Raw genomic sequence first — 24,575 nt, 5'->3', positions numbered from 1 at the left:
AAATTTAGTTTAAGTTCTAAATAAAAAATGATTTTTATAATAAAACAAAATATGGAAACATGATTGAAGTTTGTATATTCTTTTTCTAATTGCAAATATTACTCATAAAATTTTATTTATACACAAATAGTACTAACACTTAGTAAGTTCTCTACACAAGTTTAAATATAATTATTTTTTATTTTATGAATTTATATTTAATTACTCTTTAACATGCAAATTTCTAGAGGTTTGTTTTTAATATAATTTATTTAATATATTTATAATTATTTAATTGTTTAACATTCAGAGGGGAAATATCTTGATGAGTTTGGTTTTGTAAGTTGCGGCTGCTGCTGTTATGTCTGTCTGCCCTTTTTAATACTTTTTACTTAATGCATTTTCCTGTTGCTTTTCCTTAGGTCCAAGTTTTATATATAATCGTCATCATTTGTTTGTGATTCCCTTTCCAATTCCCTTAACCAGTCGTTGTCGGCTTTGGTGATTTGTAGGCGTCTTAAATTATATAAAGGAAAACGTCGCCATCTTTCGCTGATCAGGGGCATATTGTTGGATTTTTGTGCGCTATGATGTTCCGGTGGTTCCATATTTCGTTGTTTTCCATTTGTTTTATTTAGTTTTTTATATAGAAACTTTTTAAATTTTATGCTTGGTTTATCGGACGTCTCTATGAGGTCATCGATATCTTTTGCCAGTTCGCGATTGGCAGATAAAGAATCGGTGGAGGCATTTATTTGCTCCTCTGTGCTGTCATAGGTGTTCTATGAAACAAAAATAAAATTTATAAAACTTTTTAAACATCTAAATCCTATAATGACTTTTCAATTTGGAACCATACAAAAATTGCCGACATTCCCAGACAATATTTAACAGAAACTTTAAGAAATTCGGGGGAAGTCGGTAGGTTTTTATTGGTGACCAAGTTTAAAGTCATCACATAATCAAAACTTCTATCAGAAGTTTCGAAGTTGAGAAAACTGGTTTTAAATACATTATTTCGGAGTGATTTTAATCAAAGTTCTCTTACCTTTTCACTTAAACCATTTAAATCTTGAAAATCGACTTCTGTAGGTGACTTAATATCTGTGTGATAGATTTTATTATTGCCAGAACGTTTACCATGTGCTAAACGAAATAATTAAACTCTAGTTAAATAACTGTTAAGAAAGAAAACGAGAGAATATAATAAATACTTACCACCCCAACAGGAATGACCATATTCCAAACAGGAACCTAAATTTGTAAAGAAAGAAGAATAAATAAGTATTTAGCAGTTACCACAAGATTAGCAATGCAATAAAAAATTAGTTGCACCAAACTAATTTAAAACTGTTTTTAAATTTGTATATAAAATTTTTGAAAATTTAGACTTAATGTATCCGGTTATTCCCGATCTTCAACAAATTTTGACGAAATGTTCAAAATTATAATTCCAGGAGCTAGTGGGTAACCCAGCGAATAACTTAACAACGTGATATACTCGTACACGTGTTGGATCGTTTCCTAAATGTTTATGTCTATACTATATTTCTAAAACGCTATCTCAACATCGTATCCATTGAAATATAATATACATATTTAAAAACGAGGTGTTCACAACCGAGGTGTTCAACTTTGAGTACCACTAGTCTCGCGTACAGTGGGCCCATGAGTTCCAAATATAAAACAAACTCGACAACAGTGTCCTCTTTATGCACGTGAAATCGGAATGTTTGAAAATATTCTGGCGGCACATCTGCCATTGAATTCATACTCTATCACAACTCTACCTTAATTTGATCCCCTGCTCATAGTAATTATTATAGTATGAGAAGGCAGACGTATTAACTTGAATGGGTGTCTCCAACGCGGTTTCCGTTGTAATTTTGCTGGAATCTTTCAAAAGTAGTAAGGGGAGTGGCCAATGAGGGCATCTTCTTTATGAAAAATGTACCATGTAACAAACGTATAAAACTGTCATTCCATTTGTAATTTCTACAGTACAATTAATTTTCCACCATATAATGTATATATTCTGGACACTTATAGATAGCGGAGTCGTTTAAGACATGTCCGTCAGTCTGTTCAATCAGTTTTCTCCAGAACTCAGATACCTTTTGGATCAAAATCTTTAATAATTCTATCTGATATGCTTTCGAGAACGGAGATATGTGCAAAATTCCGAGACAACCTCTAATAATTTAATAATTTAAACACACTAGCATTTTAAGTAATTATTTTAACACGGAGATGACATTGAAGACAAGTACTTAGCAGGCATTAGTACTTACATAATTATAATTAGTAAGTCATGACTAGACTCTTTCTAAGAAATGCAGAGGGTATGAGTAGTAGTTGAAAAGTAACTTGTTGAGTAAGTACAAGTCATGTACTTGCTGGGTTATAAATAAAATTCATAAATAATGTTAAATTCTCTTTTTTTAGAATATTTTGCTTAAGCTTTCTTTTATAGAAAATGTTTGTTAAGTTTTCAATTATTTAAAAACTTTTCATTAAATTTAATTTTCTATTACAACATTTTTGAACAAAAAAAGGGGCAAATAAACTTTCCTCCTGAGAATATAACTTTTAATTTTTTTAAACACTACTGAAAACGTTCTTAAAAGTTCTTAAACATTTGGGTTTAGATATTTTCGTTATTCTTATTTTCAAATAAATGTAAAAAATTCCTACACATAAATAATAATTTTCAAAGTTAGGAATCGTTTAGTTTCCCCCTCATGAACTGTAAGTAAGAAAATGGCAACCTGTTGCGTTATATTAAATTTAAAATCATAACTCTTTAACACAAACCAAAAAAGAAAAAGTTTTTTTAACACACATACACACAAAACTGCAGTGGGAAAAGTCTAACACAAAAATAAGTAATAAATATTTAAACAAACTTTTTACAGCAGCAGCAGTAATTGTCTGCAACAATTACAAAAAATCCAAAAAAAAAAAAAATCTAAATAAAAAGTTATTTTTTTTTATTAAAACATACAACTGCATTTTAAAATAAGTTTCGAATATAAATATTGTTCGCCTAAAAATTATTAAAAAATATGGAAAAAAATTATTGATGTTATTTTTGGTATAAAATGAAAATAAATAAATCTTGATTTTTAAATAATTCATTGTCATGTTGTATTGCATACTTTGGGGAGTTGTTAATGGTGAATAACTGTAACAACTAAACAGTTACACATGCATTATAAATACAGTTATATTTTTAAATAAAATATAGTATCTGTGTTTGTGGTAGTGGGTAGTACAAGCTTAATATTATGACATTGTTTAGATGAAAATATATCTTCTCGTACTTACTACTGTTGTTATTTAATACATACTGTGTTATATGCGTTATTAACTTTCATGAATAATATCTTGGTAGTGTTGCTGTTATTACCTGCTCTACTCTAAATGTTGCTTGTAATAACAATAATACGACTACAAATTACTTACTATTAAAAATAGTATGTAAAAAAATCTAGTTTATAAAAACTGTAAGAAATGATGTGGAAAATAAGCTAAAAGTAGCTGAAGGTGTTTTAAAGCGTATGCTTTTTGAACTATGTAGTTTTCAGTTTAACTTGCACAATGGGTTGTTACGATACTATTTTAGGAATATCCATTATATACCAATCTGCATACAGAAAACTTTTTTCAAAAGAAAGTTTTCGATAAGTGATTTGTATGATGGACATCAACAAATGAATCGGTTACTTCACAATTGCTATACAGTTTTACAATCATACACGAAACGGCTATCCTTTTTATATGATGCTCGTTGTTCCAAGCTGAATAACATAAAAACCTACACAACTTATAGATCAGTAAAGAACAGCTTTATTAAGTCCAAAAAACGTCAAGAAATAAAGCTTTAATAAAGGCCAAGGGAATAAAATATAAGCACTGTTACCAATTTGGTGTTTTTTTAAGACTATAGACTTGTATATAGTTTAGTCTATAGACTAGTCTATAGTCTAGTCTATAGTCTAGTCTATAGTCTAGTCTATAGTCTAGTCTACAGTCTAGTCTATAGTCTAGTCTATAGTCTAGTCTATAGTCTAGTCTATAATCTAGTCTATAGTCTAGTATATAGTCTAGTCTATAGTCTGGTCTATAGTCTAGTCTATAGTCTAGTCTAGTCTATAGTCTAGCCTATAGTCTAGTCTATAGTATAGTATACTCTATAGTATAGTCTAGTCTATAGTCTAGTCTATAGTCTAGTCTATAGTCTAGTCTATAGTCTAGTCTATAGTCTAGTCTATAGTCTAGTCTATAGTCTAGTCTATAGTCTAGTCTATAGTCTAGTCTATAGTCTAGTCTATAGTCTAGTCTATAGTCTAGTCTATAGTCTAGTCTATAGTCTAGTCTATAGTCTAGTCTATAGTCTAGTCTATAGTCTAGTCTATAGTCTAGTCTATAGTCTAGTCTATAGTCTAGTCTATAGTCTAGTCTATAGTCTAGTCTATAGTCTATTCTATAGTCTAGTCTATAGTCTAGTCTATAGTCTATTCTATAGTCTAGTCTATAGTCTAGTCTATAGTCTAGTCTATAGTCTAGTCTATAGTCTAGTCTATAGTCTAGTCTATAGTCTAGTCTATAGTCTAGTCTATAGTCTAGTCTATAGTCTAGTCTATAGTCTAGTCTATAGTCTAGTCTATAGTCTAGTCTATAGTCTAGTCTATAGTCTAGTCTATAGTCTAGTCTATAGTCTAGTCTAGTCTAGTCTATAGTCTAGTCTATAGTCTAGTCTATAGTCTAGTCTATAGTCTAGTCTATAGTCTAGTCTATAGTCTAGTCTATAGTCTAGTCTATAGTCTAGTCTATAGTCTAGTCTATAGTCTAGTCTATAGTCTAGTCTATAGTCTAGTCTATAGTCTAGTCTATAGTCTAGTCTATAGTCTAGTCTATAGTCTAGGCTATAGTCTAGTCTATAGTCTAGTCTATAGTCTAGTCTATAGTCTAGTCTATAGTCTAGTCTATAGTCTGATAGGGCCATAGCTCTGGCTACTATCGGGGTCAGCGGGTGGCGGATAGCTGAACGACCTGCAGATATGTAGGCCAGCTGCGATAGATAAGCAGTCCCCGACCATGAGCGGCAGGGTTCGAGGGCGTGCTATAAAAAAGTTACAAGAGCCTGAAGACGACTCTGCGTCATGGCGAATAGATGCCGCCATTAAGTAAGCATCCCCCACAGGAGGTACACTATAGAGAAGTGTAGCTAGAAGAGTGACGCCTTCGTGGTTCCTCTAGTCAATTCAAAACCCAGAAGCGTCTGCCTCACATTGAGCGGCTCCCTGGTCAGCGTCTGTTTCCCATGTAAGGGTCGGCTGCAACGTAAACTCCTGGCGGTTAGGACAAAAACGCTACGGGTAGGATCCCGGAAAATAAAACCAATATGGAAAAGTCTGAGAATAGTAATTTACTTACGGTGCAGGAAGTAATGACTCCAGTACCGGCGGCTGAGTGTAGTGAGCGAGCAGGCTACCCGTCGTCGTCATCCAGCGTCTGCAATGTTACCCCTGTTACGAGCTTGGCAGGGACAACAGATAATGCTACAAGCAAAAACGAGAATGCGGAGAATAGTGCCCCACAAAGAAAACCAGTGGATAAAAGTGCGCCCCCAACACAAATAGAAGCGAGGAAGTATCCCGACCAGAAGCCCGATTCTTTCACAGAACTAGGAGACCTTATCGTTGATCTTTTGGACTTCTTTAAGGATAAAAACAACATCCACCTTGCCATAAAATGGCAAGTCAGAAAAATGCGTTCCGTGTATAACAAAGCGAAAGACGAGATATACCGCGACACCACCAAATCATGCGGAGTTATTGCCGACAAGGTAACTCAAACGTCACCTCTAGTTTGGCCGAAAAAGAGAGAGGAGAAGCGTAAAAAGGACAAAAGCGAAAACTCGGCTAAATTGCCAACACCGAAGAGAGCAAAGAATAACCCACAACTTGCAAGCGGAAAAGGCCCAGTCTTCGTGAGTACAGAGGTATCTTCCAAAAACAAACCTCCCAGTGAAGATCAACAAACTACATCGGAAGGATGGACGAAAGTAAGAAATAGAAAGACGAAACGCTTTCGTAAGCCTCAACCCGATAAGATGATAATATCATCCAAAGGTGAAACATCATATGCCGATATCCTCCGAAAAATTAGGACGGATCCCGAATTGAAGGAGTTAGGTGAAGAGGTCAGCAAAATACGAAGAACTCAGAAAGGCGACCTACTACTTGAATTAAAGCCAACCGGTAAAAATACAACTGATAGATTCAATGAGAAGATTGTATCATCTTTAGATGGAAAAGTGGATGTAAAGACTCACAAAGAAGAAACCATTATACAATGTAAAGATATGGACGATATAACTACAAAACTAGAGATATCTCAAGCAATTAGCAGAGAATTGCAAATGCCTGAGCTAGACGAGAAAATTGTTAAGTCTATGTGGAAGACCTACGGAGGTACCCAATCTGCCAAAATAATTCTCCCAACAGAAGCTGCAAGAAGAGCCCTCGCACTTCGTAAAATCAAAATTGGGTGGTCTATCTGTCGCTTAAGGGAAATGGTAACATTAACTAAATGCTTCAGATGTTTGGAATTCGGCCACATATCGAAGTTCTGTAAGGCTGAAACCGATAGATCTCACCACTGTCTGAAATGTGAACTTGAAGGGCATATCGCAAAAGAATGTAAAGGAGAATTAAATTGCATGTTATGCAAAGCGACTGGGGGAAAGGATCTTAAACATGTGGCAGGGAGCTACAGATGCCCCGTTTTCCAGAAGGCTCTAAGTAAGAAAACCAAATGAACTTTATTCAGCTTAACGTAAACCACTGCGCCACAGCCCAAGACCTCTTAACACAAAGCATACGGGAGCTAAAAATAGACGTCGCAATCATTTGCGAACAATACAAGAACCTGGACAGGAATGTATGGGAACGAGACGCCTCAAGTAGATCAGCAGTTTGGGCCTGCGGAAATAGGTGCATAGAAAATGCCATGAGGCAGCCGGAAGAGGGTTTCGCGAGAGTAAAAATCGGTGGAATTTATATTTATAGCTGTTATATATCTCCCAATATACCGCACGCTGACTTCGAGAGACTTATCGACAACATTGTGAGAGACGCTGCGCACCATAGCCCAATTGTTATTGGAGGAGACTTCAACGCTTGGGCACAAGACTGGGGTAGTCGTATAACTAATGAGAGAGGTAGAATACTCTTAGATGCCTTTTCAAGGCTAGATGTAGTTCTTCTAAATAACGGGAATACCAACACCTTTAGAAGAGCTGGCACTGGTTCAATCGTTGATTTGACTTTTGTAAGTACAAACCTAGCTAGGAATATAGAATGGCAAGTAAGTGAGCACTATACCCACAGCGACCATCAGGCTATTGTGTTCTCTATTCGAAGGGATTCGCAAATACCTCGCGGAAAGACAATCTTTCAGGGTTGGGCGAAAGATAAATTTGACTCCGATGTTTTTACTGACATCTTCAGTAACCACCAAATCGAAGAGAGTGAGGTAGAACATATGGCAGAAGAAGTCATAGCACTACTAAAGAGTGCCTGTGATGCATCTATGCCAACGAAACGTTTAAACAATAGGAGGAAGGAAAATTATTGGTGGAATAACAATATTGCCTTGTTAAGGAAAAAATGTTTAAGATCTAGAAGACTTTACCAGAGATGTAAGTCAAGGTATGAACTACCAACAAGAAGAAAAGATTATCATCAAGCGAGGAAAGACCTCAAAAATGCCATAAACTCCAGCAAGGCTGAATGTTTTAAACAATTGTGCAGGGAAGCCGATGCCAATCCATGGGGTAATGCTTACCGCGTAGTAATGGCTCGACTTAAAGGCAAAAAATCGCAAAACATTACATGCCCCTCCCTTATAGACAATATAGTAGAAGTCCTTTTTCCCGTAGGAGAACCATACACAGATGTTCCAACTGTGATAGAATCCTTCGATGTCGAAGTTACTGAAGAAGAAATAACAAACATGTGCTCGAAAATTGGTGACAACAAAGCTCCAGGATTAGATAGTATCCCTAACAAAGCTCTAAAACTTGCGCTTACATTGAGACCAACCGTATTCGCTCGCCTATTTCAAAAATGCCTCCTAGATGGAAAGTTTCCAAATGACTGGAAGAAACAAAAGCTTATCTTGATTCCTAAACCGGGAAAAGCCCTTGGAGAACCGCAGTCATATAGACCAATATGCTTGCTGGACACTATAGGTAAATGCCTTGAAAGGTTAATATATGAAAGATTACTGGATGTCGTTGAGAATGCTCGTGGCTTATCCGATAGACAATATGGGTTCCGAAAGGCAAAATCTACTATTGATGCAATTAAATTTGTCGTTGACAATGCCAAGAGAGCAATTGCTGGCAAGGGCAAGCAAAGGAAGTACTGTGCTGTCATAACACTTGACATTAAAAATGCCTTCAATTCCGCTGGATGGAAACATATTGTAGCGTCGCTGAGATATATTAATACCCCAGAATATTTAATTAGAATAATCAAAGATTACTTTTCTAATAGGTCTTTGTGGGTTAATACTGATGGTGGTATAAAAACCTATAATGTCACATCAGGCGTCCCTCAGGGATCTGTCCTAGGACCCCTGTTGTGGAATATTATGTATAATGGAATTTTTGGAATAAAAATACCTGAAGAAGCAACTATTGTAGGCTTTGCAGATGACATTGCAATACTTGTTCAAGCGAGATACATTGACGAAGTCCAACTGTACGCAAACGAAGCAATCAGATCGATCAAAGACTGGTTGTCATCAGTAAACCTGAATCTAGCCGAACATAAAACAGAGATTGTTCTAATTAGCGGAAAAAGGAAACGAGAAACACTATCAGTAGAAGTAGGCGAGACCACAATTGTGTCTTCGGAAGCAATAAAATACTTAGGTGTCATGATAGATGACCGATTGAACTTTAAAAAGCACATGGAATATGCATGTAAAAAAGCGACGATTGTATCAAACGCATTATCAAGAATGATGCCAAACATCGGAGGACCGCGACAAAGCCGTAGAATACTAATATCCCGCGTAACTAACTCAATACTCCTATATGGAGCCCCAGTCTGGGAGAAAGAGACCAATAAATCTATAAGAAAAAGTATGATGTCCTTATTTAGGAGAAGTTGCTTAAGAGTATGTAGTGGCTTTCGGACTATATCAGGGGAAGCAGCAAATGTTGTTGCAGGAATCGTACCCATAGATATTACAGTAAGGGAAGCATCAAATATATATAAAACGCTACTTGAAAATCCGGAGATTACCAAAAAGGAAATTTGTAAAATCGAGAGAGATAAAAGTATTGAAAGTTGGCAGAGAAGATGGGAAAATTCTCCTAACGGCCGATGGACCTTTAGACTTATCCCTTCTATTAATATTTGGGTAAATCGGAGACACGGTGAAGTAAATTATAACTTAACACAATTTCTCACGGGTCATGGTGGCTATAGAAGCTATCTGCATCGCTTTGGCCACGACAACTCCCCAAGGTGCCCAGAATGCACCGAAGATGATGAAACTGCAGAACACGTAGCATTTGCATGTCCACGATTCTTAAGAAACAGAACAGCTCTAGAATCTAGCCTAGGAGAAAAGATTACAGTGAACAACTTAATTAGCATAATGTTGAAATCTCAAGAGCAATGGGACGCAGTGAATACGTTTATTAGCAATATAAACAAAACATTGCGTGATGCTGAAACAGCACGTAAAGCATCCCGCAACAGTGTGCTGACAAATTCTTTGTAATACAAACGAAGTGTACCCAATAATGGGCAAACCCCCCCGCGAAGTAATACCAATTGGCAGTTCCGCGGGGACGGGGGACGTAAGGGGGTGTGGTTTAGTACGTAGACGCCTAGGCGAGTCGTGCATGTTTTCCAATACGGGTTGGATACATCTTTTGAAGATTCCACACCTCCGGCGCATCAAAAAAAAAAAAAAAAAAAAAAAAAAAAAAAAAAGTCTAGTCTATAGTCTAGTCTATAGTCTAGTCTATAGTCTAGTCTATAGTCTAGTCTATAGTCTAGTCTATAGTCTAGTCTATAGTCTAGTCTATAGTCTAGTCTATAGTCTAGTCTATAGTCTAGTCTATAGTCTAGTTTATAGTCTAGTCTATAGTCTATTCTATAGTCTAGTCTATAGTCTAGTCTATAGTCTATTCTATAGTCTATTCTATAGTCTAGTCTATAGTCTAGTCTATAGTCTAGTCTATAGTCTAGTCTATAGTCCAGTCTATAGTCTATAGTCTAGTCTATAGTCTAGTCTATAGTCTAGTCTATAGTCTAGTCTATAGTCTAGTCTATAGTCTAGTCTGTAGTCTAGTCTGTAGTCTATAGTCTAGTCTATAGTCTAGTCTATAGTCTAGTCTATGGTCTAGTCTATAGTCTAGTCTGTAGTCTAGTCTATAGTCTAGTCTGTAGTCTAGTCTATAGTCTAGTCTATAGTCTAGTCTATAGTCTAGACTATAGTCTAGTCTATAGTCGAGTCTATAGTCGAGTCTATGGTCTAGTCTATAGTCTAGTCTATAATCTAGTCTATAGTATAGTCTATAGTCTAGTCTATAGTCTATAAGGACTTGTACCAAATAATGAAACACGATTAGCGCTCTAAAATAATATCTATATATTGGAACTACAATTTAATCTTTACCCTATTTTAACTTTAACTAGATATCTATGAATTTCTATTATTAGCTCCAAAATGAGACTATTAATCTTTGTTTGTAGGTTTGTATGTACTAATATTAATAAATATAAATTGGCTGCATTTTCTAAAATTTTTGAAAAAACCTCCCCCATTATGCTATTTTTATTATTATTTCATATTTTTAATACACTGATATAACACAAATCTTAATAATAGTTATGGTAGTAAGTAGTGATAAACCTTTGTGTCCAAAAACGGAAAGAAAGAAAAAAAGAAAAACCTAAACAAATACCTTAGAACATGTGAGACGTCCTTGGGTAATAATTCTGCAAATAGTATATACACACAACGACAAAAAATGGGCTTTTAGGAAAGAAAAAAAATATTATAGTTTAGTGAAGCTTTCATGGGACTATAGATTCAAATCTATAGACCCACGATAGAAGTTCTATAAAGAATAAAGAAAGAAACCTGGATGGAAACAATAATACGATTAAATATAGACTAACCCCCTTATTTGTGAAAATTTTTATGGAACTAAAGACAGTAATACGAAGCTTTAATGGATTAAATAAATATCGACTATTAAAGTTTGAATGAATTAAATAAATATCGACGATTAAAGCTATGTATATTTAACATAAATATTATGATAAGAGACATTTCGTTTTTATGTTTTTTAGCAGATCGAAAAAAGTATTTTTTTTATTTTCTTAAGCCATTTTCCATAGGCCAGCTGTAAAATGTGCGTGTGTGTATAATACTACATGTGAATCATTCACATGCACATTTCTATACAAAGAAAAAAACTTTTGTGTCCATATTCTCAGAAATATCCCAACAGTTTTTCAGGGTGTATCAATGTATCCTTTCCAGATACATGACTTAATTTTGAAACATTTGGATCTTTATAATAAAGTAAAAATGAAAGTGACATTTGATTGTTCTAAAGTAATCTAACGGAAAATCAATTGTCACTTTAGTGTCCGTACCTAATCCTAGAGATAAGTCGTTTTAAATCTTGTTTTTACATTTATACACTGATTGTTATGTAGAGAGTATGGGCACTCTCTCTCTCTCTCCCTTTAGTTTCCCAAAATAATTTATCCGAAAGACAATTGTGTCTTTAGTGTCTCTAAATAGGCTAGAGGGAAGGTACTTTAAACTTGTTTTTAGACATGGCTCTTAATAACGTAAAGATAGCATATCAGACACTGAATATGTCAATAATGGTCCCAAATTGAATGTCTTGGTTAAGGGGTATATTAGAGCAACTAACCTTACTACTACCATTGCAATACAGATTGGGCCTAGGGCTTATAGTAAAGACCTAGAAACAGAAATATAACAACGATTACCTAATCACAACACTTGCTTTCAGACAGAAGTCCGAGCAATAACGGAATGCGTAAATAAGATTAGAATAAATATGGCGCCCACAGGGTTTAACATATTTACCAACAGGCTGAAGGTTGATATCAGATGATAAAGACCGTAGTAGATTGTAAGAAATCTTTAACCGAATACTCTCCCAGAGGCTAGGTTTATGGGTTCCAGGCCACTCGAGAGTAGTCGGAAATGAAAGAGTGAATGTAATAGCTTTAAAGGGAAAGGAGCTCGATGTAGTTAACCTGGCGAACGCAAAATCATTTGACGTAACGAGAGCAGAATTAAAAATATTGGTGAGAGAAACCTATAAGTCCTCATGAAATATTGAAACGGTGGATAGAACCACAAAGATCTTATGGGGTGAAACTAACGAGAGCAGGACAAGAAGCCTCCTCAAAAAGAGTAAGTCTGAGGTTAGTATAATGGTACGTATTCTGTGTGGACACACGGGATTACGGGCACTGCTATACAAAATTGGACGTGCGGATTCAGACGAATGTGGAACATGTAGAAAGGACAGTGATTTTGACTATTAATATTATTTTTATATTGTCCCATATATATTATAATATTTTCCTTAAAAATATTAATATACTTATTATCCAAAAATACACACTAACCAAATAGCTTGAATCAATGAAACATCATTTTCATTGGTTCGATTATAGAAATACTTGCAAAGACACATGATTGCCGATGACACACTTATGTCAAAATCATCTATGTTTCACCTTAATCGAATCAATTCATTATCACTTGTACCTCTGATTATTATACTACATCTTTGTAGTAGATTGTAAGAAATCTTTAACCGAATACTCTCCCAGAGGCTAGGTTTATGGGTTCCAGGCCACTCGAGAGTAGTCGGAAATGAAAGAGTGAATGTAATAGCTTTAAAGGGAAAGGAGCTCGATGTAGTTAACCTGGCGAACGCAAAATCATTTGACGTAACGAGAGCAGAATTAAAAATATTGGTGAGAGAAACCTATAAGTCCTCATGAAATATTGAAACGGTGGGTAGAACCACAAAGATCTTATGGGGTGAAACTAACGAGAGCAGGACAAGAAGCCTCCTCAAAAAGAGTAAGTCTGAGGTTAGTATAATGGTACGTATTCTGTGTGGACACACGGGATTACGGGCACTGCTATACAAAATTGGACGTGCGGATTCAGACGAATGTGGAACATGTAGAAAGGACAGTGATTTTGACTATTAATATTATTTTTATATTGTCCCATATATATTATAATATTTTCCTTAAAAATATTAATATACTTATTATCCAAAAATACACACTAACCAAAAAGCTTGAATCAATGAAACATCATTTTCATTGGTTCGATTATAGAAATACTTGCAAAGACACATGATCGCCGATGACACACTTATGTCAAAATCATCTATGTTTCACCTTAATCGAATCAATTCATTATCACTTGTACCTCTGATTATTATACTACATCTTTGTGCTGGGATCGTTAGGCTCTTACGTATTCTATGTAAATAAGAGAGGTAGTTAAGTGTCCACTTTAGAGTATATTAGTTAGTAGTCTAGAGAGAAGCCAGTTTAAACCTCTTGTCTTATATGTATGTATATACTCGTAATTTAGAGAGTAAGTTAATCGCCTATTCAGTATCTAGCTAGAGATCAGTTAAAACCTTTTAGGTTGCAATTATCCAAACGGATCTTGGCATTACAGCTAAATTTGTATCCAGGCTAAGAGAGGTAAGCCCACACAATCTGTTCAACCACCACCGAACTGCAGGGATAAGTATTTACACGCATGTTTATAAAAAATAAGACACAGGTGAATTGTCATTTGCGTTAATCATAAGTTAAGGTTCATAATTTATCCCTTAACTAAAGATTTTTTAAAGAAATTCTACGAAAAAGGGGTGGCAAAGATAGCAACACATATAGCAAAAACATATTAATGTATTAAGTGCTGGTATCTAAAACAAATTTATTTACATACCATAATAATATTGTTTTTTTTTTTTTGCAATATTTATTTGTAAAAGCCAAAGGCTAAAAAAGCAATAATTTCTTAAAATTTGTCTCAAATTTTAAGAATCTATATTTAAGAGTTTACTTATAGATTGTATTTAATACATATAAACCCATTAACTAAAGCAACAAGTTAAGTTAATATGTTAAATGTTTTATTACAAATATCTTAGCTTTTCTTTTCTTAAACCAAATGTTAAATGTCTTCTTTTAATCCTCCTGATTGCGTTAGCAACATAACATGACATTCTATGGATTAAATTGTTAAATGTATCAAATGTTTGGTGATAAACCTTAACACTCTGTGTAGGATAATTATTGACATTAGGTTAATAAAATATTTAAGAGAGATACCAGCACTTATTTTCCCACTAATGTGGAAATTAACCCACATTATCATTAGGTTTTGAAGGTGTTGATAAAAGATTATTTAGTGACTTGTTGTTGATGCATGGTTTAGTATCCTTTTTACTTTTATTGCTGCACACATACATACTTTTGAGAGTAAGTTCATAAACAGTCCACTTGGGTCACTTTATTGTTGTAACACTTATATAAATCCTTTAATCTTTATTTTCGTTGTGTTTAAAAGGTGTTATGAAATGTGTTGTTGAGCTTAATTGAAATTTTATTAAGTGGTTAATTAGCTGGGCTATAAAACTATAACTAAAATAAGCTAATTAATTTTACATTGTTAGCACTTTATTCCTATTCGCAGGAAAAGTTTTAATATTTCTAAGAAAAAGCGTAAATTAGTTTCTTTAAAAACATCCATAGAACTAGTGATTTGGTCATTACTTCTAGAACTATTTTTCCCGGAATATTGTTGTCAGTCTTAAGTACTTATAAAAGGTTTTTAAGAAACCACATCTCGGTACTAATTATACATTGGTTCTATAAAATTTGTACAGTAACAACAAATTACTATGAAATCACTATGAATGAACCAATAAAGAAACTAGTTTAATAAAAAAATGTCGACTGCACAAAATCTATTCCGAAGAAGAAAGAATCGAATGCTTCACGTAAACACCTGCCTTTACGACCCAATTTCATGGTGGTCTTTTTCATCCATAGAGTGAGATTTTTAGGCGACTCACTACAACTCTTTTGTGTATCTTACACTGCGGTGACAATTTTTGTACGTGGTTCTGCCGGTCCATGTACAAAGACTTTGTTCAAGTACTCGAGCTATTAAATCTCTGACCATTGCTGTCCCGTTGCTTAACTTTCGAAATGCAAAAATATCACTTCCGTTTACAACCGTGCAGATAGGATGGTTTTTGTTGATTCGAATTTATCAAATAAACCGAGGACTCGTCCTAACTCACTCAGAGTAAACCCTGAATATACCCGTACAAGGAAGGAAAATTCAATGATATCACTTGTATAAGATAACCTTATATCCAACACAATTCAACCCAGCACAAACATCCAATACACTCACACTAGGTATACGGATCCCGTATCATATACACTTGACACCAACTCATTTCCAACGCTTAATCCCAAAGTCAGTCCTATGTGGGATATATGTTGTCTCGGCAACTTTACATTCCTTTTCCGCGAATTTGGGTTTAAACCCCGGCCAACACTACACCCCGAAGGGACCACTTTAATAACCAAAACAATACAAAGTCCGGTAATCTGCCCTGTTTGTTACCGGTTCCCGTGATCCAAGATTATGTGCTTCTCGGGTGCGACCATGTCAAATCATTCCAAGGAAAGACGGAGGATTAAGATTATCCAAGTAACATGCTCGAGGAGGGATTCGAAGGTGAAAATTAGAACAAAATTCATTGATGAAAGAACTAGTTCTAGAATATCACGAATTTTGACTCTATAACGCCATACTAGGAGAATCACAGGCAAAATGCATGTATTCTATTGGATTAAAAAGGAATAGTTCTTAAAATGCTGTGTTTATTCTCTAAAGATTCCTAAAACTAATATCAAGGGTGATAACTTAAAACTAAAACCTTTAATGGACGAATTGGGTTCGGAACCGTTCTAGGGAATAAATGTATATAGACTATACAACGCTTTCAATGAACTACTTGTCCAGCAGACATCGTACTGTATTTTTATACCCAGAACATCAAGAGTTTCCAATTCCATAATACTTACACCAACCATAGATATAGATGGAAAAACATTGTCCGCCTTGTGCTTATGATTGCTGTCATCGGCAAGAGAGTAGACAGAGTTTGAAGTTTGACATAGAAGGTCCCTTATAAAAATAAGAAATATGGTAGGAGAAAGAACGAAGCTTTTGATGGGATCAGAAATAGTGTGATCTCTGAGATAGCTCGAAATAAATCAAGAGAAATTATTACCGTTACCAAATGCAATTAATATGTCATAATTTATCGAACTCTTTTCGCCAAAATGGTAAACAGAACGACACCATTTCTCCGAATGGAACCCAGAAGATCTTAATTAGAGTGACCTTAGAGGAAAGCCATACTGGGGGTCGGTTGCTGGTCTCTAAATATTTGACAAGATAGAAGTTAACCATACTTACGATAACTTTGGAAAGTTCAGTACAAATAGCTATTGTGCGATAGAAATCAGGATATTGGCCTCTCCCTGTTTAGAAATTGGCGTTGTATTAGGAATCTTCCAGAAATTTGTGTAAAGCATGGTGTAGAATGCTGAAGAGATTAGCTAATGGACGAGCTGGAGTCGAAAAGCACTGATACAAGAACAGTACCGATATGCCATCAGGTCCAGGAGCCTTTCATAGATCCGCTAAAACCATTTATTATAGTATCAAATATGGAATGATAGATTGCATATAGTGATATAAGGTTGCATATTAAATCAATTCCGAAGAAATACACATAGGCCTCCATCAAGCTTTTTCTAATATTTCTTGGTTGTAATTTATCGTCTGATGTTCAGAAACTCAATTTCGTGGACATAATTCCTAAGAATTTATTTATATTATAGTAAATTACTTGCATTTTCTAAATTTTATTACGATTGCATTTTCTAAATTTTATTACGATTGCTTTCCTGATGTAAAAGGTATACTAGTCTCTCGCCGTGACAAGGGAGTCTTTTCCGATCTTTTACCAATTTACATCAGTTCCATTCTCAAATCATAAAGAACAATCTACGTAATGACAGGCAACTACAGAGTGTCAACCTGAAAATTCCCCAACCTGTACTGGCGCCCTACTACGTGACGAGTAAGAGATACTCAACCGGTTCAGGAATCCAGCATAAGTTGTTCAGTCACATCATCCAGTGACATCTGTTAAGATGACCAGACATATATGGCATTTGGATATATCAGTCTTTAAATCATAAAGAACAATCTACGTAATGACAGGCAACTACAGAGTGTCAACCTGAAAATTCCCCAACCTGTACTGGCGCCCTACTACGTGACGAGTAAGAGATACTCAACCGGTTCAGGAATCCAGCATAAGTTGTTCAGTCACATCATCCAGTGACATCTGTTAAGATGACCAGACATATATGGCATTTGGATATATCAGTCTTTAAACAAAAATTTTTTCTCCGTGCGAATTTGGGTATTAAACCACAGCCACTATGTGGATCCCTAAGGAACCTCAACCAACTGACCAGCAAAGACAAAGTCCTGCCGAGAAGTGGCCACCACAGCCACTATGTAGATCCCTAAGGAACCTCAACCAACTGATCAGCAAGGACAAAGTCCTGCCGGGAAGTGGCCACCCGTAGTACCGGATTAGATTGTGGTCTTATTCGACCCCATGTCATAGTCCTGGCAGACTATATTTATTGGTAGCACCTCTATACCCCGGGATTGCAATACACCAAGATGTGATATACATATCATCAGGAAAATATGCCGATCTCAAGCCGGAAGAATATTCAATTAATAACACTGAGCTACGTTTCATTTCCTACACTAACTGTAATCCCCATCAATTCTAAAATGAATTGCCAGAGCTTCGATATGGGTTGAATATACATATAAATGACCGACAAGATTTAATTCTTAGATTTTTCTAACATTTTAAAATTGTGGTCGGCTTTTTAAATTGTATTCGATATTTGCTATTGATATTTTCAATTTCATTATGTCCCAATGATAATAGGAGTGTTATGAAATCATTGGCAAATTTTATCTAATCATTGAATTGTTGGAAATTCCCCATATTTCCATTTCAGTTATTATTTATGGTTACTAAATACAAAATTAAATAAAAAACTAATAAATTAAAGCAAAACTTAGGAAAATCGTTGGTAAACAAATACAAAGCAATTAAAATGATCCCAGGTAAATACTAAGTAGTATTTGGATTTTCTCACATTCGCATGTATAAAGGAACTGATTGGACTGTGCAGTTATTGGATATGTGTTTGTGTTTGAGAGCTTACATATGCGTAATGGTAGAAAATGGAAAGGAATTAATTGTTTTGAATAATAGGAAGTTTTTAACATCAAGCAATTCCACGTCAATATTATACTGGAATTCTTGCTGTTCTGTCATTAATGGTTCCATAATAGACTTAGAATTACGAGGAAGTCGAAAAGAACAAAATATTTATGTGTTTAATGTGTTTTGGAAGACATTTCTAAAGGAACAATAACACCAAGGAAAGAACCATTTCAACCATTTATTTCTCAAACGATTTAATTCTCTATCAGCTCTGTTATTATGACTCGTATATTTTCAAACTCATTCTCAACTTAATTACTGTCGTAAATTAATCCTAAAACTAAAAATCTACAATAGGAAAAAAATCCAAAAAAACATACCAAAATACAAGAGATATCAGCAAATAGAACCTAAAAAATGAAAATATTAACCCTTCCAACTATTATTTACATTGTGGCATTCTATGAGAACCAGACAACATGACGTTCTAAACAACTCCAAGAAAACAATAACAACAATTACATAAAATAGTACAAGTATTGGCAACCGTAACACAATGTTTTTCGCTTGTTGTTTTAACACGTACGATTAGCACACGCATCAAACATTTCGAACCAAAAAAATAGGTTCTGTAAGTGGGAGGTATGTATCGAAATATTATAAACGTGTGCAGTTAATGCTCCAAATACATACCTACTACAACAACCTGTAGCTATAATTTGTATTGTAAATTTTACAGGTATTGAATTAGTTGTTGTATTTTTATGGTTTGTTTTTGTTTTAATCGAGAGATAATGTATGATTATTACTATTTATTATCACTCCAAGTTTTTCAATTTGTTTTCCACTTGTTGCTATTTGCCCGAGTTCAAAGTATACCGCTTATGTTTATGTTTTAGTTGTTAAATTCATTATTAAGTCATATGTTTAGTTTTTAAGTAGCAAATTATTTAGTAGCACAACAATTAGTTTATATATAGAAATTGAATTATTAAACATGCATATTTAATAAAAAATATGGTATTTTCCGGGAGACTTCTACTTTCCAGAAATATGTTTCGATAATTTATTGAAGTTTTAACCTCCGAAATTACGCAGATTGGTAATTGGTTTTATAAAATATGGTTTTTAGATTATTATTTTTTGAACTTCGAGAAATATGTATGTGGTTGATTTAAAATTTACAATAGAAAATCATTGCAATTGATAGGCTTATTAAATTTACAGTTTTATACGATAAATCTGCTCAATATAACAACACGACCGTTTCAAGAAATTTGGATATTAGCTCAAGAATGTCTGCGTGCTTAACTACCTTGACGGACTTATTTCACGGTGGTCTTTTTCATCCACTGGGAAGACTTGAGAACGGTCTGTCACTCTTCCCCTAGTGACTTCGATGAAGACAACTCAGGTGGCAGTTTTTGGAGTACTCGATATATTTAATCTTTTGTCAAGTGATCACGTTGCGGAATGACAGGTAGCAACAATACTACCCCGACACAGGCGGAGAAGTGCCGGTCGAGTCAGAGAAGAGGGGTAACGAAACCCCAACAAACGCACCAGATAAAACCATAATGTAACACCAAGATGTATCAGAAGCGACGGTCGATTCAGAAAAGAGGGGTAACGAAACTCCAACAAAAGCTCCCGATAAATCCAAAATCTCGATGTAACACCAAGATGGACCATAATGTATAAGCGTTGTCATGAGCGACGCCGTAGCGTCTCCATCCTCCGCTCAGGCTGATTTCTCGTCCCTCAGTCATACAACCATATCACAAAGCTCTGTTGATTCGGCAACATGAGAAACGACAGGATCCCTCTGTATGTCCAGATAATGTGACAAAGGATGTAGAAATTTCCAAAGTTAAAAGAACACAATAATTGCCCAGACAACCATTAATCGCGTAGCCTGTAACAATATGTTGTAATATGCATATGTTGTGGTGGCAACATCACCGAGAACTTCCCTCAGGTAAAAGGTATACTAGTCTCCCGCCGTGACAAGGGAGTCTTTCCCGATCATTCACCAACTTACATGAGATCCACTCTACGATCTACGGAATGACAGGCAACTACAGAGTGTCAACCTGAAAATTCCCTAACCTATACTGGCGCCCTACTACGCGACGAGTAAAGCTGGAAGGAAATAACACGCGTTGTATGGCTTGGTGTGTAACTTGCAGCTTGTAGAGAGCTAAAAGTATAAAAATTTTAAAAGGCGTGCCGCCTCATCGCGTGGTGTGTACTTCCACCTTAAGAGATACTCAACGGGTTCAGGAATCCAGCATAAGTTGTTCTGTCACATCACCCAGTGACATCTGTTAAGATGGCAACAGCACCGGAGGAAGAAGCCAGACATATATGGCATTTGGATATATCAGTATTTTTTTGGGTATTAAACCAGAGCCTCTACATGGATCTCGAAGGAACCTCAACCAACTAACCAGTCAAGACAAAGTCCTGCGGGGAAGTGTCCACCCGTAGTACCAGATTATCTAGTGCTCTGGTTTGACCCCGTGTCAAATTAATCCATCATCACCAGTTTATAGTCCCGGCAGACTAGAGATATTGGTAGCACCTCTATACCCCGGGATTGCAATACACCAAGATGGGATATATCATCAAGGAAATATTCCGAGCTCAAGCCGGAAGAATATACAATTAATATCGCAGGCCAACGATAAAAAACTTTTTAAATAATTTTCACTAATCGCAATTTGTTTTGGTGTGCTGATTCCGAATATGAACACATTTTCATCTTTTAGTCCTTCTGACTGTGTACCAAATATAAAATATGAACCATAAAGAACGGAATAAAATAGTAAATAAATTAGGATTTGAGGATTTCGGAGAAAATTTTTTTTTTTTTGTAATATTTTTAAAAATTAGCATTAATTTCTTACTGCTATGGGTTTTTATATATAAATTATTCAGAATATACAATTCAATATAATAGGAAGGATACATTTGTAGTTTTATGAAAATTTAATAATGTGGTGATAGAGAATAACGGATATCAGATTCGGTTTTATCAGCTAAAAATACATTAAAAACAGTAGAATTGGTTTCAAAAGTTTTCTCAAACCTTCAATTCGTGATATTAAAAAAGTACATATAGCTAGTTGAGAATATTTATGGAATATTAAGAATAATTATGGGAAATTTCAAACAAATAGAGCTTTATACCAATCGTCTTATAATCGTTTTCTGTGTCGATTTATCTAAACAGTAAATCACATTTTATTCTTATAACTGGAGTCGGCCTTGCCGACTTTTTTTTATTAAATTCCTTTCTCAGACTTATTCTAAGTCGCAGTGTTGCATATGAAAGAGTTAATTTTAACTGATATTAAATCTCATTTTTTTAATTTTATAAAAATCTATTAATAATTTAATTGTACCAGATCCAAACATATGTACAGCTGTTGTCATTAAGAACAAAAATTGTGAATATATAAAATAAAAAAAAACGTTCAAAAATTCGATTTTTTAGGTGTTAAAAAAATATTTCAAGTACTTCTCTAAATTAGGCGTATACTTAATATTTGCAATATCAATAAATCATTAACACGTATACGTACAGGTGTCGTTAATAATAATGTAAAACTTTCCACTTGAAATGAAAAAAAAGTTAATTTTTTTGGATTTTATATGTTTTTCTTTATGACAAGAGCTAGAACTTTGTCTTAGAAAGAAAAACAAAATTCCTCAATTCCGAGAAGATATGAGCCTGACAAAATTATCACTTTTTGGCAAAAATGACACCGAGCCTCCAAATCTTTGGGGGTCCATAAAAAAGAGTACATGATTTTGGTCAAAATTGGGAGACACGGGTCTTTTTTTTTGATTTTTTATCACGTAGTGGTCTCCGTAAATGATTATATTTCCATACAAAGTCGAAAAAAATATTTTTGTTTCAAGACATACAAAATATAGGAAAAATAATGAGTTTTTGAAAAATATTATTTGCAGATTTTTCTGGTTTTAAATCGGAAAATTTTCGAAAGCCTGTCTGCTAAAATTATCAAAGATTTGGGGCCTTAAACAATTTATTTCAATAACTTTATGAATAGACTTTGTTCTTTTCACCATATTAAATTTTACAATACCGCCTTTAAAAGACAAAAATTTTATAATCCTTCCAATATTCGTTAAAAAATTCGGAAAATTTACACTATACCTACCCTTCCCAGGAAGGTGAAATGTATAACAACTTTTAAAACAAATTCTATACACATTAAAAATTTAGATTGTTGCAATTTTCATATAACAAAAACACTATAAAACGAAACTTTTTAGATATTTTCACCAATTCGGTTTTTTGATTTAAAATAAATCAAAATTTGGTACAACAAATTTTTTATAAAGATTTTTATTTTAATTTTTTATTTAATATAACAATAAATTTACCTTTAACCACAGTAAATAAAATGAGAAACATCCATAAGGCCAAATAAAATGTTTTAAAAGCCATTTCTTTTGTTTTTAGCACACACTTTTTTTATTTTAAATATTTGTTTTAATTTTTTATTTCAAAAATAATTTCTTTAACCTCTTTAAAAAAATTTTTGTAAAAATCAAACAAAATAAATCAACAAGTCCACTTGTACTAATAGAAATGTAATATTAAAACTTAGAACGTGTTTTAATATTTGTTTTACTTTTATTTCCTTCCGATTTCCGTTAGAGTTTGAAGCAGAATTTAAACTGTCCACTAAAACATGGTTTACATGGGGTTTTTATACAACTGCTGCAGGAATAGTGAACAAAAAAAAAAAAAAAAACAAAATAAAAATCAACAAGATACAAGAAAAGCCACCATGTTAAAAGACTACAAATCACATACATCATCGACATTTACACATATATTTCTTAATATGTGTATGTGTGTGTGAGTTATGACCACACACACACGCACACTTACTGAAACCATTATAAAATTATATTAAACAAAATGAATGCAAAAAAAAAAAACAAACAACCATGATGTTGGTACGAATTATAAAAGACAAGATAACAGACCTACGAGATACAAGATACGAGGCATACGATAAGAACGACAATATACAGAGGCGTTTAGCGTTTAACGCAGAAGCAACCAACCAGTTCATTGGTTGAAAAACAAATTGTCTTTGGTTTTTGCTTTTGAATTTGTTTTGCAGGATGCATTTGCGGTACATAAAAGAAATTTTCTTAGGTTGGGTGTAAGTGGCAAATACGTCACAGCTAAGTAACAGGTTTTTCTGACACACACACTCTCAGATATAAAGTGTTAACAACACATGTATACTACAAAATTTGATAAGATTTCCTAACGGCCAACTAAATTCAAATGTACGTATGGTGTAGTGTATGAAAGCTTTTATGTTTGAGCTTTACCTTACAAATACAAGCACATGTAATTCTAATACTTTTAAGTACCCTGCAGTTCAGCAAGGCTTTCCCGAACTAGTAAACATGTCTTTATTTCAATTAAAACAGATATTAAAGTTGAAACATCAATATGTCCTAGGATGGATTTGGACTACAAACATAAATTAAGATATCTGGGTAAATTACTGTCTTTCTCTAAAAAACAGCTGGGTGTTTGGAACTATGGCCAGCTTCATTTTAGTGTAGGTGTATATGCTTAGTTAGTGTGTTTGTGATTCATACCCTATGTGCGTGTAACTTTTCGTAACGATGCATTATTTTAATCATCTAATCCATAAACTTATACGAAAGTTTATTATTTCCGTTGCATTTTTACGTTTTTATTATTTTGCTTTCATTTTCTATGGAATTGTCTGCTGCTTTAGCTTTCACACGCACACAGGTGTTTTTTCACACATGCATGCAATAGTCTATACTACAAAGGATTTTAATAAAGACATAAGTTATTATTAATATTCTTCTCTGTTAAGAGAAACAAATTTCTGGGCACTAACATGGAAGCTGGAATTTGAGACATATCTGAGTACAAACATAATGACCTAGAACGATATATGATGGTTAGGTATACTAAATGATTGATTTAGTTGTTCGCTACTAGTAATCATCTGATCTATGAAACATTAGATCTAACGAGAAGTGTGCTCTTTTCAAAACGTTGTCCTCTCGATTATAATTG

General features: G+C 34.2%; 1 protein-coding gene across 1 annotated transcript; it reads right to left on the bottom strand.

Annotated features, from left to right (window-relative positions):
* Positions 1-50: 50 nt before the first annotated feature.
* LOC119601624 lies at positions 51-23,160 on the bottom strand. Its single transcript, XM_037952666.1, has 4 exons — positions 22,877-23,160; positions 1,198-1,233; positions 1,028-1,125; positions 51-761 (listed from the first exon to the last, which is right to left on the bottom strand). Exons 1-4 carry the CDS (start codon positions 22,938-22,940, stop codon positions 411-413), a joined length of 549 nt encoding a protein of 182 aa, XP_037808594.1. The 5' UTR covers positions 22,941-23,160; the 3' UTR covers positions 51-410.
* Between the last annotated feature and the right edge of the window lie 1,415 nt (positions 23,161-24,575).

This window comes from Lucilia sericata, unplaced genomic scaffold (genome assembly GCF_015586225.1).
Source record: "Lucilia sericata isolate MDLA Ls3-8-SP2 unplaced genomic scaffold, ASM1558622v1 Contig000179F_arrow, whole genome shotgun sequence".
NCBI classification, from domain to species: domain Eukaryota; kingdom Metazoa; phylum Arthropoda; class Insecta; order Diptera; family Calliphoridae; genus Lucilia; species Lucilia sericata.
The sequence above is the reverse complement of the archived record's forward strand: the minus strand, read 5'-3'. Positions and strand labels throughout refer to the sequence as shown.

Bases quoted from the DNA above. Each gene is read 5' to 3' on its own strand.
- LOC119601624 (XM_037952666.1), bottom strand. From the start codon at position 22,940: ATGGCTTTTAAAACATTTTATTTGGCCTTATGGATGTTTCTCATTTTA. The intron at 1,234-22,876 runs GTAAATTTATTG...TTACAAATTTAG, and splicing joins TTTATTTACTGTGGTTAAAG to GTTCCTGTTTGGAATATGGT. The intron at 762-1,027 runs GTAAGAGAACTT...TTTGTTTCATAG, and splicing joins TAAATGGTTTAAGTGAAAAG to AACACCTATGACAGCACAGA.